Source organism: Rissa tridactyla, chromosome 2 (assembly GCF_028500815.1).
Source record: "Rissa tridactyla isolate bRisTri1 chromosome 2, bRisTri1.patW.cur.20221130, whole genome shotgun sequence".
In the NCBI taxonomy this organism is placed as follows: Eukaryota; Metazoa; Chordata; class Aves; order Charadriiformes; family Laridae; genus Rissa; species Rissa tridactyla.
In genome coordinates this window covers 152,759,668-152,775,545 of record NC_071467.1, presented here as the reverse complement: position 1 = coordinate 152,775,545, position 15,878 = coordinate 152,759,668, and the positions used below count along the sequence as shown (strand labels likewise).

Below are 15,878 nucleotides of genomic sequence, written 5' to 3'. Positions count from 1 at the left end.
GAGAAAAGCATGCATGTATTATATGAAAAGCTTCAGCAATAATGGTATGTCAGTGTCAAAGTCAGATTTAAAGTGAAAATTAGTTGCGTTTAGCTTTGAGTCTCTTTAAACACAGCTTAGTGAAGTTTGCTTTATCACCAACACCGAAGACACAGCATTTCAATAGGTTTTAACTATAATTCAGAGGATTGAAGTGTCTTATATTAGAACTGTGTGTGTTAGTGTCATTTTGTAGCCACAGAGTTTGAATTGCAGAGTGTAAATCGATGAGATTGAACAGGGAAGCCTGCGGGCTAAAAGACTGGGAATCATTCTGGGAACAACAGACCAAAGCGTTGCTGACGCTTCTTGGGAACCTTCACTTCTGGTTCATATTCCTGCAGAAGGGAGGCATCGCGTACCGATGAACAATGTTGGTAGAGTGCTGTAATACAACAGAATCAGCTAAGGAGAAATACAGAGTAAATGCAAAAAGCCTGGCATCTCTGTCATGATAGGTTTTAAACCCCCGCATAATGAATGCAGCTTTCTGCTTTCAAAATAAAAATGGCAATGTTTTAAACAGAAGTTCTGAAGGATTCAGTAGCCATGAATGTTTCCTCGTAGAGGTTTATTCTCTTTTCAGTGAGACAGCCACAATTTTTGTCATTTCAGATGTGATTTCACATAGACTGAGAGAAAGGGAGAATGTGAGAGAGTTATCTACAGATGATGAAATAGAGTGTTTTAATGCAGAAAAAGTTGTTATAGGAGAGAGATTAATGGAAATTCAAAAAACAAAAGTTACGCTCACCAGTTTTCTTTCTTTGTGATAAAAACTTGTCTCTGGCAGCTTGTCACCTGATGTTGAAATAGTTTAGAGGAATCGTACCCAAACAGAGTACAATATGAAATAAACATAGTATGTGTTATTTTTGTCCTGGGTAGTGTGTAAAATTCATGACTTCCACAGAATCACAGAAAGCTGAGGTTGGAAGGTACCTCTGGAGATCGTTTGGTCTGACCTTTCTGGTCGAAACAGGGTCCACTAGATCAGGTTACTCAGGTTCGTGTCCAGTCAGGTTTTGAGCATATGCATCTCCAAGGATGGAGGCTGCACCGCCTCTCTAGGCAACCTCTTCCAGTGTTCAATTGCCCTTACAGTAAGAAAGTTGTTTCTTATGTTTTGATAGAATTACTTGTGTTTCTTTACGTATCCATCTTCTCTTACACTTTCACTGGATACCATGGAGAAGACAATGACTTTCTTTACAGAGCAGCTAGCGATATTTTAGTGCAATAAAAATTGAAATCTCTGTGCAAGAACTCAACATTCCTCACTTTCAAAATGTGAAAACAAATTCGGTATTTCTCATCATCATCATCATCAGGATGGGAATGAGAGACATAAAATGAAAACCCCTTGCCCGGTGCATAGAGAGGTAACAGCCAACGTGTACAACTTGACGCTGTGTTATTCTGTTTGCTGAGTACTGTGTGCACGGGCAGCATTCAACTGTTTGCATCCAAAGTCAGTCATGAGCAGATGCATTAAGAAGCATGGGGAAAAAACAACCAGAAAAAGAACAAATCCAAAGTGAAGGTGTGATTTTCTCCATCTCTTTTGTTGTTCTACCTCTTTTTGCTCCAAGTTATCCATTCGTGGAAGCCCATCTATCAAATTGCCTCCTTGTCCCCCAAAAGAGACAGATTATTAGTGCAAGATAATAGAGAGATCTGAGAGCTGGTGAGTTTTTTTCCCCAATTCTGCTCTGGGGCTAAGCAAGTCTGTTGATCACTCTCAATCTTTGTTCTTCATCAGTAGCGTAGGAAGAATATGTCTTTTTCTCCCGTGCTGTGCTGTCCCATCTCCCTTTCTGTGTGATGGGTGAGCAGTGCCTGAGTGAGCAATGCCTGGTCCATAGGTGAGGGGACACAGTGCTGCATCATGAGCTGGGAGTGCCGAGGAGGGTCCGGAAGAGCCCCCTTACTGGGGATGAAGGAATGGTGGCACATGGACAGGTTGTTTGTCTTTTCACTTCAGTAAATGCAGTGTACAGCACCTCTCTGAGAGACGGAGAAAGCTATACTGAAAACACAAACCTCTCAAGTACATGGTATAGGATAATTGAAGTTGTAACGAATGACTGACTTTTCCCCTGCCATTTATCTAAGTGAATGTGTACTTTGCAAATTCCCATGTTTAAATGTTCAGCTCTATTTCTTTTAATTTTTTATGTTCTTGCATCTCTCCCTGGGCTTGAGGGTGAAAAACTCTGGGCCTGAAAGAGTAGCTTGATAAAAGATTGAATAAGTTTACAAAAGAAAAAAAAATGTTGGATATTCAGGTTTAGTGATTTTATTTTTGAAGTTTAGAAACACACACATACATTTTCATTGGCAAAAGTTGGATCTGGGTTTTGATAGAAACACACACATACATTTTCATTGGCAAAAGTTGGATCTGGGTTTTGACCTACTTTCATGTATTTAGTTGTAACCCACAACTGTGCATTTACAGTATACACTCTCGTAGTTCAAGAGTTTCTGCAGACTTGTATATTTGTCGGTTTTGTTTCCATATTATCAAAGTTGTGTATTGGTGGAAAGCAGGTTTGGATTTAGGCTGAATGTGTAGCTAGCAAGAAAAAGAAGTTTAAAGTAAAATCCAGGTTGCGGGTTGCACTGCTCTACAGCATTCTGACATGAGTCTGCGCAGTTTAAACAGTGATTATTTCAGCCTTTTTTGCTGTATTCCTTGTATTTTTAAATGAACCTAGGTCATGTTGCAATGAATACTAATGACACAAGAAGACAAGGAAAGACAACCAGGCAAAGTAGTCTCAGAATAAAATTCAGGCCCAAGGTGGAACTAATCAATACAAAAGAGTAGTATGGCTGGGGAGGAGATGGTAGGATTTAATTAGTCGGGAAATTCAGCTGCAGTAAATACAGGATTTCAAACCAGGAACACCTAGTCACCTTCTGGGCTTATTTCTGTTATGATTAAAGTTGGGGCTGAAACAGATGTCACTTAGCCTGGTTTTGTTTCACAGCCTGACAGAAAGGGGATGATCATTCTGTGCTACCCCCCAGTTTTATTGTCTTATAAACGAGCTCTTCAGCTCCTGTATACAGATGTCCAGCTTGAGAGCGTTGCCTGCTGAGCACAGGAAGTAAAAGAAATTTGGAGGAAAGCTAGAACCGTAAGACGGAGAATGATGGGAAGCTGTTTAGCGTGAGAAAGGCTCATAAATTAATAAACGAGCAAACTGAACGAGAGGATGCCCCTGAGACTGCAAGGAGCCTAAGGTGACGGTGTTGCTGTAAACTCAGATAAAAGAGAAACACGCTGCGACAAGCCACCCATCTGGTACCTATTTGGGCCTTTCCCCGCAGACCACAGGAGGGATACTGGTCAAGGTCTGGCATGAATTTGCAAGTCGGATGAGGTGAGGGATGCTTTGCTGGGAGCCTTGGGGAGTCCCCTGTCCGTGTTGGTGAATAGGGAGGAGGCTGGTGGTGGGGGCGAGGGCTGGCGGAGGGGGGGAGCGTCTGGCTGCAGCGTGCGAAGGCACCGCTGCTTGCCATGGGTTTAGGGCATTGCCTTCCTGCTTCTGACCTTAAATCACCCTGCTTCTCCATGCTTGTCAATGTAATGAAGAAAGAGAGGAAAAAACCCAGTTTTGTTAGTCTGAGAAGACAGAACAGTTACCTCATCCCCCGGCCTCCTTTCTGTGTTCCAGGACGGCAGGTGCAAGTTTCTAAACATTGAGCTATGGCCACCTGAAAGCATCTACCCAACACTTAAAAGCATACTGCTGGTGGTTTAGAAGATATTCTTCATTTCAAGATCTAAATACAAGATGCTTGTGAAGTTTTCTGTACCCCATCGTTTCCTGTTCTCCTTAGCTCCCAGAATTAACATTCTATTTGTTAAATCCTTTCTTCAGAGCATACTTTTGAAACTACTTGATTATCAGCTTTTTTCTCCTCCTGCAATTTAATTTTTTGGCTCTCCCAAGGAATCCAGTGAAGGGATGTTGACATTTAAAATAAACAAACAACTTTAAAAATGCTGTTTCATCTAAATCCAAATTGACATAAAGCATTGTATAAATTTGCGTACAAAACCAAATATCTGGTGAAAATGGCAGGATTGTGCGTTATTATTGCATTTAAACAGATAGCCATATAGATTCATGTATAGCTGGGTATATATACATAGAAACTCTTTAGAGGCCTTTATAGTGGCACAACAGAAGAGAATATTTAACTTTAGTGAAAAATAGTAAAAGGGGAAACAGGTTTCTAAGTATAATAGGTAGCTTCATGATGTTTTCAGTTAACTGGTTCATTTATTTTTCGAAACTATGGAAAGCCATGCCTTTATAGTTAAGAAGCTTACAGAAATAAAATCCAGCTTCTGAATTATAATTAGAGAATATCAACTGCCGTATGTTATTTGGGTCGTTTTGCATTATCTGTCTTGAGGTTTTATTGTTAGATTAATAAGTAAAGAGTGACTAGAAGCAGCAGCTTCTTTGCTATCCCTCAGTCTGAGAAATAACAGTGTACACTGGTAATTTCTGGCTTTGCATGGATACATGCAGAGATCGTGACATTTTTGATTTTTCCGTTGTAAACAACAGAATGTTTTGGATAGGCAGTCTTATGTTTTTTAGTTTACTCTTAATTTAACCCATATTCTTTAACACTAAATATTTACATATAACACTGCATGCACAGAAAGCTATCTGTTCGTCATGGCCCCTGGTTACAGCGTTTTTTTAAGGTCAGGACTTGCTTGTCAATCAAAGGGTAACATGGAATATATGAATTGGAATTGGACAGCTCTGGAAATTTCTGAGCGTAAGGTGATAGAACTTAAGCAGAACACTGGCTTTTCAATTGCCTTTCTCCTTGTTGGCATCTAATGAGCTATTGTCTATGCATAATACATTAATTCCATTCACAAGCTATAGAGAGGGTCATTTCTGAAGACTAGTCTTTCTGAAAACATCAGAATGACTACAGAGTGGTCATTCTTCTCATCTATTTTCATCATAAATAGGGCATGCGAGTTCTTTATTAGACTATTAGATTTACATCTTCTGCATCCTGAGACAGTTTTTACCAGTTGCTGGAAATGACCCACGTTGTGGCTCAGAGCTGAGAGGAAGCACAAAGCTGTGGTAATCCTTCAGTGTCGGGGTCCTCTTCTTCTTTACTCCTTGGAGTGTGGCCTAAGATCAAAAGTTCCTCCTGTTGGGTGACCAGAACCGGTTCCTTCTTATAATGTGTTAGATGGCTGGGCTTCATCTGGATTATTGTAGCTCCTGGGGTCATGTTCTTCAATAGAACTCAAACAAAGCAAGCTTTGAAACTAAACTGTAGCATGATAAAGTGAACTGAATCTACTCAGAGGAAAAAGAAGCTCGTCCAAGCAGTAGTGTCAGATTCTTAAGATATATAGATATTTATAAAGACGACTGGTGCAATTATTTTCGAGGTAAACTGTTGAGATTTAGTACAATTTGTTGTTAAAAAGCTGCTGATGAATAAAGAGAACAGTTCCAAATATGACCTCTGTGTAAGAAGGTGTTTTTCTTTTAAAAGGGAATTTCTGTTTGTTAAATACATCTATCGGTTTAATTAATTTCCCATATGCAATGTATTTTCCCCGTAAAATAGACATTATTCATGCATCTTTCTTTTTTTGAGAAATGGGGATTTCTGAAAAATGTGGTCTTATCCCTCATTTATTTGTCTAAAGTCCAGTTAAAAAAACCCAACACAGCCACAAAAAAACCCAACCAACCAAGAACCTCCAGGAATCTGTTTAGTAGACATTCAGACAGCATGGAAAATGGGGATATGTGTCTACTACTGCATTTATAAACAGATATTTGCATCAGACAGAGAGGTATTTACATAAACTATATTAATGTTTTGTTAATCCTGTAATTCTATGATTTTATGATAATTACAGCTTTTACCATCCTGTCTGAGAGTGACACCAAACTGTTCAGGGTCTAACATGAACATAGTGAAGCATAAAAAGAAAGAAAAGCAGCCTTTATCATGATTCAACAACAATAAATACACTTGTAGACATGAATTTGCCCAAAGTCTCTCAAATGAAATTATAACCTCAAAAGATTAAATGAATTCTCATCTCTTGTCAACATGGACAAATCCTATCTCAATCTGAGGCCATCACAAGGAATCAAACCCAAGCAAGCGAGAAGTTTTTTCCAAAGTGCACAGCATATAAGACAAAAGAATGGATAGTAAAAAAAGGTCAGTGCCCAAAACGGTCTCTATTAGTGAAGATCCTAAATGAGAGGCAGGCAATTTGCTGTAAAAATTATTAAAGTGAAAACTCGGTTTACACTTTTGGATCTCCTTCCAGAGAATTACATTGAAGAGGTCTTCAATCTGCTCTACTCCTGTTGTATTGCTATGTAGTAATTAAAAAAAAAAAAATCACACCAAAATTTTCCACATTGCATTAGCCATACAGGAGGTCAAAACAAAGGGAAAAACCCAACTTCTTCACTGTTTGGAAAGTGGCCTAGCGGCAAATGGGATAACAGATGTGGAACTGTCACCGTACCGTGTGGAGGACATTCTGGTTGGGTTAGTGATGCTGGGGGTCTGTAGGGTTACAACGGCAGGTTAAAATCACGAGTGAGTTTATGCACTGACAGCCAGTAATGGAAGTACACAGATCGTGCTAATGCATCATTTCATCTACAACTGCAGAGTCTTTGATGAGGAGCTTGTTATGTATTGCAACTCATCTGAAATTAAAAGTATAGCAAAATTGCTTCTTTTTTTCCTGTCCTCTTTCACCCAACCCTCCAGCAAAGCTCCGCAGGGACACTATGCTGAACTAAATCTTAAAGTGTTAGATTATGTGTCCTCATTAAAAATACTGCAAAATGCTGCTGTTAAGTGTAGTAGTAATATTGTGATTTGGCAGTTTTAGTGTTACATTGATCAATTTCCACTTCAAACATGATAAAGCTGACATGGCTTGTGGTCCCCAAAGATGTTTGGGAAAGAAACTTTTTTTAAAAAAAATTAGAGCATTTAATTGTAACTGGTGATGCATGTCAGCCCTGGTCCCAGGAGGGCTTACAGCTGCAGCTCCAGAAATGAGAATTCCCTGTGTGACCCTGATGGCTTCTATACCATGAAATCTTTTTCTTTATGGTATTGAAGTTAAAAGCCATACACGCCTTTTCCAGTCGGATGTTGGGAGTGTGTGTGCTAATGCTAGATCATGCTGAATAGAAGTAAAGCTTTCTGGGTTAATATTTGCCTAAAAAAAAAAAAGGACAACCCCTCTCTCTCTCTCTCTCTCTCTCTCTCTCTCTCTTTATATGTATGTATGTATGTATGTATATTTTAAATAGTAAACAAGATTGTGCTGGTCCAGCAAATCCCAATGTCTAAGCTGCAGCGATGTGTTTTTCACCTCCACCTCTATAGTTTGTCACCACTGCTATCTTTGAATTAGATCTGGCAGTAGCAGTAATGGAGATCCCTGCGAAGAGGTGGTTCCAGGGTAGCCAGCAGCATCTAATGTTTTTCTAATGTTTCACTGTTTGGCTAACAGCAAAATGACTCTGTATGTGATGGCGACACTGGTAAGGTATTTTATTCCACTCTGATAATAACGCTATTTTGAGCCTCTGAGCAGCACTGAGAAACACAAGGAGTTACAGGAACCACATCTCTCTGCTATTCCAACTCTTACTTCTGCCGTCAGAAAAATTGCCGAGTGACTTTGGTGCCTTGTGTATAAAATAAACTGGTGCAGGGCTTAGCAGGAGAAAGACAATCTTCTACAGAAGTAGGCTACAGCAGAAATATTTCAGTAGATGGGATGGACATACTGCTCTGGTCACCACAGATAGTATTAGGAGTAAACTCCTTGCAGAATTCTTGACGTTAGTATAGGTGCACCAACCTATAGATGCACCACCAGAGCATCTGATTGAATTCTTTTAGCTTATATAATTTCACTTACACTGTGTGCTCTGGCGTTTAAGACTTTACAGAATGATATTCCAATATAAACTGTGAGCAGTAAGACTGTCCTGCATGAATCAGATCAGAGACTTAGCGTTTGAATGATTGGAGAACAACACTTCCCTTGATGAACTTTTTTTCCTTCTGTCTTTCTCCTGCAAAAAACTCCTCTGCACGGGTAATGGATGCTGTGTGGAGAGAGATTTTTGTGTAGCATAGATAAAAATATCTTTTTTAAAAGTTTATGTTGAAGTTTGTAAACACGAATCAATAAAAAATGGAATTATCTATAAAGTACACAAATACAGAAAACATCTCGTTACACAGGAAGAAATTTCTATTCATTCCCACTAGGTGATAGTCTGTCAGACAGCGAGTTATTGTTAGATGGCAATAACACATGCACCAACTGTATCGGGGGTTTTGTGCATGAAATGATCTTTTGTTATTTCTTTGTCAGATTTTGATTTTGTTGTTATACCTTTCCACCACTTTGAACAAGAGAAATTGTTGTTTTGGCTTATAGGAACTGTGCCACCTCTGTCACCAGAAGAGAAGAACTGAATAAGAGAAGCAACAGGAAAAAATCAATTTGTATTTACTGTTCCCTGGCTTTTATGGCCCTGCTAAGGGACAGTTGTACAAAGCAGAAACTCACTTCCACTGTCCTTTTCTAAGCAAGAGGTTGAGCAAGTTTCTTGTTTGCTATGTGGTTAACCGCACTGGAAAACTGGATTTTTTTTTTTTTGTTGCTCCAAGATGCAGCGTTCTTATTCATTTGTGGCAGGGTAAACTGATTTATGGTGGTGATTTGTTCAGCTGGTTACTTTTGCAGACATTTTTACAAGGTTATCTTGTGCTGGTTGAATTCAAGCTTTAATGTCTTCAAATGGAAGACTTATTTTTTTACCACAAAGTCTCTTTCAAGAAAAGAAGTTGTCATCAATTAAGAAAGCCTAAGTTTGATGTGTCAGCGAAAAGACTGCTCTTACACAGGAAGCCTTTGAAAACTGTGCTACGTATCACAGTTATACTGAGAGCTGGATTTCCTGGCAAAACCAGTCATATGTGTACACAAAATAAAGTTATTAAGGACAGTTGTAAGGGAATTGATGCTGCAGTCCATATTTTAGAATATTGGACTAATACTGTGCCAAGCCAAAGAAATATCAATACAGTAAATAGGGAATGGAAATACTCGTGCTGGTAGACCGAAATACTGATTTAAGAAAGGGTAAAAAATTTGCCATGTGCTACAAATAAAAAACCACAGGTTTTAGCTGCAAATGTGTACTGGTGGTTATTTACTTTTTTAGAGTTTTTTGAGATTCCTAAAAGCAGTAGTATTGCAAAATATGTAGGACTGCAGTCTTATTTTATTTGCTGATAAAGTACTATGGTAAAAATAGATATTCTCTAAATTATCTGATTTGGCGTGAGGATAGACAAACACTGACTGAAAAAAATACTGTGCTCCTGAAGGAAGGATACTACCAACATATTTGTAATCCTATTTTGAAAAGCTAAGCAGAATTTCAGTTCCATATATTATTTCGGTTGGGGGAAGCTAACCTATGTAAGTTATCCGTAATTCATTGACTTTGGGCTATGGGTAACTCCCATCATTAAGGATCTGCCTCTGTGTTTTTATTGGCTTTTAGCGATCAGACTGGCTAAGGACTAATCATCTTCAGAAGCTGAAGAATTTGTACAGCTTGCGGGAAAGATGCGAAGACAAACTCATCAATTAAAAAGAAAAAAAAATAATCTTTTTTTTATAACTCTCAATGGGATAAACGTATCTACATCAGCACAATCTCCATCTGCTGCTGTTTTGCAAATGCGACTGTATTTGTATACCTTCAGGCAAACCAAGCAAAGCATTATTATGTGGAATAATAAAGTCAAGTTTTGAACTCTGTACCGTGCTATTCTGGTCCAAAGGACCTGAAGTAGTGAGACCTGGAGCAGTGAGACAGCTTTGATTGTAACATTGATTACATACAGAGACTTGGGAAAATTATGTAGTGGCCTTAGCTGTCACCAGTTGGGTTGTTGTACGGTGTGTTTGCTTTTGGTGAGAATGAAACAAAGCAGCGTGATGCTCCGAAAGCCTTGCTGACTATGTGCTTGGGAAGTCTGTGCACTAGAGGTTTGAGGTTGGAAAAGAGAGATAGCGAAGCACAAGCGGGTGCAGGAGCTACAAACCCACCGAAGGCTTTGCTTGAGCTTCACTGGCATTAAGGAAGGGGAACTCTTGCAATTGAATGGCCGGGCAATCACGTTGTCCTTGGGTCCAGCTGATCCTGCGTTGTCCTTTGTCAGTCTTCCTTTTGCATTCGTTTAATAACCAGCTGCATTGTTAATGTGCAAGGACTGGTTGTTTTTTATAAGACACTTTTTTGTTTCTTTTAAACTAGAAAGATGAAAACTACAGAAGCCTACCACGAGATACTAGTAGCTGGTCTAACCAGTTTCAGAGAGACAATGCTCGTTCATCGTTAAGTGCCAGTCATCCCATGGTGGACAAGTGGCTGGAGAGGCAAGAACAGGTAATATATATGTGTGTATATATATTACTTTATCAATCTAATCTTTATCCTACTCCAGGCGATTACAAAGAAGTGTATTCTTATGTGATACAGGCTCTCTAAGCATGATACAAGCACCAGCAGTATGCTGACTAAATTTGTATGGGAATTCCTTCTGCTTCCAAAAAAAAATGCGTTAAGACTGAAATGGACAGCTGCAAATTATTTCATTTTTGAGTCATAGACACATTTATATAGTATGTGGAATGCTGCTGCTGTTCACAACTGATACCAGCAGGGTTATTTTAATTAGAGGGTATTATTTAGATGAATATTTTGCCGTTGAAAGCTAATAATATTACTACAGAATAGCCAAATGCGGGTCAGTTTTGGCATTGCACTTTTAAATGCTTGTTGTTATTAACGTTGTAAAATGCATTAATTATAGATTTGAAGACTGTGTTGTCTTATTTATTTAGTGTATATTTATACTGCTGTTGATCTTGTGGGTTTTTTTGAGACGCTAAGTAATTCCAACTTGTTTTTTTTATTAACAAGCTGGTAGTCATAGAGGTTTAAAGGTCTGAAATTAAAATTACCTAGCAGTCACTTTATGTATTTATACGTGTCTGAAATTTTCCAAGTGTCTTCAAATGTATAATGAAAATGCACCATTACTACAGAGACTAGAAATATAACAGGAAGCCCTTATGTAGGATAGTGCATATGTAGGATTATTACCTCATTTTTCTTCGTTATACAATGTGACATGAAAACATTGAGTTTTTGCGTTGAACGTGAATGTACACATTTTGCATTTTGCAGCAATAGAAACCATAAAACCAGAATTTGCTATATACAGAGGAGCTTCAAAACGAAATTTGCTATTGACAAAGCCCAAGCTTCTTACAGTCTGCCTTGTGAATGGTGGGGAAGGTTTAGAGTCCAACACTGGGCTGGTGTCCTGGGAATGATCTCCTTCACCCACAAATCCCATACCCATATTTGTAGTCCAGCATTGACAGATCATAGGATATTCCAAACATTTTTTATTCAACCCCATTCTTAGTTAAAAAGGAACTTAAGTAATATCACAGAGTATAAAAACCTAAAAAACTCAAATGTGAGCTATTAACTATTTTTGTATCTTAGAATTAGCTGCAGATTCATTTAAAATTATATTTTATGAAAAAACCTCTGTCTTTGGTCCTTGTGTATTTTCCTCTGCACGTTTAATGATAGAGGCAGTTCCGTTACTGTTTTCCTCTCAAAAGATGTAGAGTTAGTGCGGATGGGTTTAGCTGCTGTCTTTGTATGTGCCTGTGTTGAAGTGGAAAGTTGGTGCCCAGATTTGAAGGCATCTCCTGTGACCGTTCTGCTTGTTTGATGTTTTCGAGGCATATTTCCATGCATCATTAGATTTTCACCGTGGCAGTTAATGAAACTGTTGTCTCAGCAAAAGAAGTTGGATTAGGAATCTTAATAGTGATCACCTTACAAAATGTTGGGTACATTAATATTTTAATATATGATGTTTTATATTCATTTTTTTGCTGACTTTGGTCTCTGAGCAGCTTAACTAGTTCAATTTATTCACCGATTAGGTAAATAATTGGGCACTAGTGGCAGTCTGGAAGCGTATTTGCTCCCTGAGTTAACTGGTTGGAGTCTGAAATTGCAAATACCATGTTTCTTCTGAGCAAGTTTTCTGCTTTTGGTTTTTGTTTGTTTGTGGTGGTCTTTTTTTTGGGGAGAGGGAGGGGGTTCATTCTTTAAATGTGTTAAAGAATCTGCATGTGTTGGAAGACCAGGATCCTTTTGTGATTTCATATCGGCGGGATAATTAATTAGACTGAGACCTGTTCAATGGGTACGCACCAGAGAAGAAAGCCTGTATGTAGTGAGAGTGGATGTAGCACAGCTCTGCAGAGAGAGGGAGGGAAGGGCCTGGCAGGGGATGGGGTATGGGCAGGCAGAGATATTCTTCCACTCTTTTTTGGGTTTTAAACTCTAATATATTTCAGCCTCTGTGGGCTTTTTGTTTTCCACTGGTTAAGCCTTTTGCTTCTGTGAAGAAGAAACTCAAGTGGCGAGGCTGCTATCTGGCACAATCAATTAATTCAGCAGTTTCCAGTCCTGTCCCCGTGTGCCTGCCCGAGGGAGCCGTGGAGGGGCTGGAGTGGTCTGCGCACCCTGCCCCTGCGTGTGTAAACGTAGCTGAGAGCAGGTCTGGCACCGAGGGTAAGGCAGTGACAGCGCCAAGAAACCTCTAGGGCAGAACCCATTACACATACCGGGGGTAATAATAGTCCCGGTCTAACCTGCCTTTATGGCTCTTGAGTGGAGATAGTGAACACTGGATTCATCTTGCAGACTCCAGAGGCTTGTTGTTGGAGGAAGTCTCTTCTGGCTTGGGTGGAGTTACTTCTCTCAAAGCTTGCCTCGTCTCATCCTTTTGAATATCAGGCAAAGAAAAATTCCAGGATGATTTTTGTCAGCTTCCAACATACATGAAAATTCATGGGAATTTGAGGAGCGAAGGTGTGATGCGCCAAAGAATTTTTGTATGCAATCATTTTTGTATGGACGCCACCTCATTTCCCATGAGCAGAACTATGGAGCGAACTATAATTCTGCAACATCTCAGCCCGTTCTGCAGGCGAAACTGCAAGAGACCTTGTTTTGAGTAAATCATTATAAGCTGCTGTAGCAGGGACTAATAAGGGCACAGAATTACATAGAGTAGTTGTTAGAGAAACAGTTCCGTAAACTTGTCTAGATTTTAGTGCCTAAAAATGGAGGAATGCATGAAGCCTGTTAAAATTCCTGGGAGTAATTGCTTTTGCTCCTATCTGTTGTGCTCTGCTAAATTAGAGTGATACATCAAAGAAATGGAAAAGATTAATTCTGCTTTCTGAGTCCTTTAAGGCATGCTGGTTGTATATGCTGGTTAGCTATATCAGCCTGAGGATTGTTCCCAGTTAGTTCCAGAGCCCTCTGGTTGTCCACAGGGCAAACGATCCATGGATTTCTCAGAAAGTTTTGGTATTTCTCAAGGCCACAAAGTAAGTTATGTGAAACTGTTTGTACCAAAAAATCATTTCACCACTATAAAGCCCCAAATACAGTTTCAGAATACAGTTAGAAATTTAAGGATTGGGTTGTTTTTTGGTTTTTTTTACCCTTTTGCACAATTATTTCATTAATTCTCCTACAGATTGGCAGGTACTAGGAATAACATTTGCAATCTTTAATTCAATTCTAAAACATCTTAAAAAAAGAATAACTTGGTTTTTGTTCTTCACCTTGCCCTCCACAGCACTTTCGTTTCTTCCCACAGCAACCAAACTTTGAGGAATAGTTAAAATCTTGCTTCCTCTGAAATTTATTCATATGTATGGTAATGTCACTTTTATTTGAGAAATCCTTATTCCCTCAGTTCACCTCAAGACTTGCTCAGGCCCTGATCAAATCTGGGCTCATGCTGTTTCATACCAGGGAGACATGAAAAGGGGATGTATGAAAGAGTTAAACTTTTCACCAATTCCTTAAGTTTAAGTACAGAGAAAGCGTCTCTTGTGTTGTCATTTTAGTTTCATTAGTCAAATATTGGAACTGGCAGCAATCAAGACACCTTGAACTGAAATAGCATATTCCTTGCTCTGCTGCTGAGGCCTTTTTTGCAGATGGATAAAGAGGACCCGGCTGCCCTGTGTGCTGGGAAGGGGTGCGAGAACAGCAGGAGAGGGAAATCCTACAGCGACCCTGCTTAATTATGAAGCTGTTGCAAATACAATGAGATTGGGTCAACTGAAATGATACGCAAATTTAGATACATAACTATTGGATGTACGTCTGTTTCTGTCAGGGCATGAAAGCAAGGTAGGAGATGGAGTTAAGTTTCATGGTTATTACTGAAGAACAGGTCTGATTCCTAAAACTAGCATCTAGCAAAAACCAGAGATAAAAGTAACTCAAATGTATTCTGAAATGGGAAGAGAAGTTGGTTACTACTGCTATCTTCTTGAGCAAAAATGTGCTGTGTGGAACACTTTCCGTGAGTTATTCTTGTTCATGACATCTGTCCATAATAATCTGGTGCAGTTTCTCTGGTTCCTTTTTGAATGAGATCAGACGTGCAAGTAGCATATGGTCTTACATGCCCAGCTGTAGAGTACCTGCCTTCAGCTTGTATTTTCAGCAAAATAAGGCCTGCTTTTAATATGATTGACTATACTCTCTTAAAACATTTGGATGCTACAAATTAGTGCGTCTCAGCACTGTCATTTGAAAAAAAAATAAATCAGAGCTTCAGAGGTAGGTTGGTGAATTTAAACCACCGATTTCCTGTGGATTCTCATACTCCAGCTTATGCACGTTGTCAAAATTTTCATTTAACAGCAAAACCCTGCTTGTATTTTATGCCTTAACATAAGAATAGAAGGCAGAAATGCAGCTCATTTGTTTTGTTTAGTTCTGAATGTTTCACAGTGTCATAGCTAATGTATATAAATATTTTTATTTTCACTAGTGTGCCTCTTTTGCGTTTCTCCTTGCCTGACAGGTGTGTTTTGGATTTTGTTTCTAGGTTTTATTATGACTGTAACTACAGTGGAAAGGTCTGCAACTTCTGTGTTTCATGGTCTGGAGATGGGGAGGCCTGGGGGTTGGAGGCTCTTCTTATCTCAAACTCCTCGCATGTAGGGGTTGAAACTGCAGTAAAAATTATTGTCATTAGTAAGGAGTTGTGCTTTAAGATTTGGAAAAAGGATTAGCTAGGCCTCAGTTGGAGGAATCATTTTTAACTTGTTATCCATTACTCCGTATAACGCCAAGATAGAGTCTCGTTGCTTTCCTCCCTATCTGAGTACGGGCACTTTATAATTTGTCCCTTGTGATAACAACCTTAATGAACACAGAACCATGACGGCGTGTAAATTATAAAATACAAAGATGGTTTTAAAGCTTGTCATATTCCTTATAAAGAATTTCTGTCACAGAGAGATGCGTATGTTTGAAGCTCTAGGCCCAGTGCAGAGGCCTGTCTCTTTCTGGGGGGTCTTCAGCGGATGGTCCCGTACAAAAGGCCGGGGGTGCAGAGGCGTAGCCAGAAGGGTGCCCGGGGATTGTGAAAACAGGCAGGACTACTGTGAGGGAGGAAAAAGTGTTACCAGCTAGTGAATGAGGCCATGGCTAATGTGATTTGCTTGTTTCTGCAGGTGGAGCTAGAGGAGGTGGCTGAGAAAGGCATGGCTTGGCACCTGGCTTTGTATTAAATAATTGGCCATAACTATAACTATGGGCAGGTAGCAGCAGTGGCCAGTG

At 39.4% G+C, this 15,878-nt stretch overlaps 1 protein-coding gene across 14 annotated transcripts in view; it reads left to right on the top strand.

The window, feature by feature from the left end:
* PARD3 (par-3 family cell polarity regulator) overlaps positions 1–15,878 on the top strand; it is a 466,403-nt gene that overhangs the window by 192,392 nt on the left and 258,133 nt on the right. For 9 of the 14 annotated variants that reach the window (XM_054191473.1, XM_054191462.1, XM_054191464.1 and 6 more), the window contains exon 5: positions 10,443–10,574. The exons of the other annotated variants lie outside the window; for them this stretch is intronic. In XM_054191473.1, the coding sequence (XP_054047448.1) occupies positions 10,443–10,574 (132 nt within the window). The remainder of the gene's footprint in view (positions 1–10,442; positions 10,575–15,878) is intronic. 14 annotated transcript variants of the gene reach the window in all.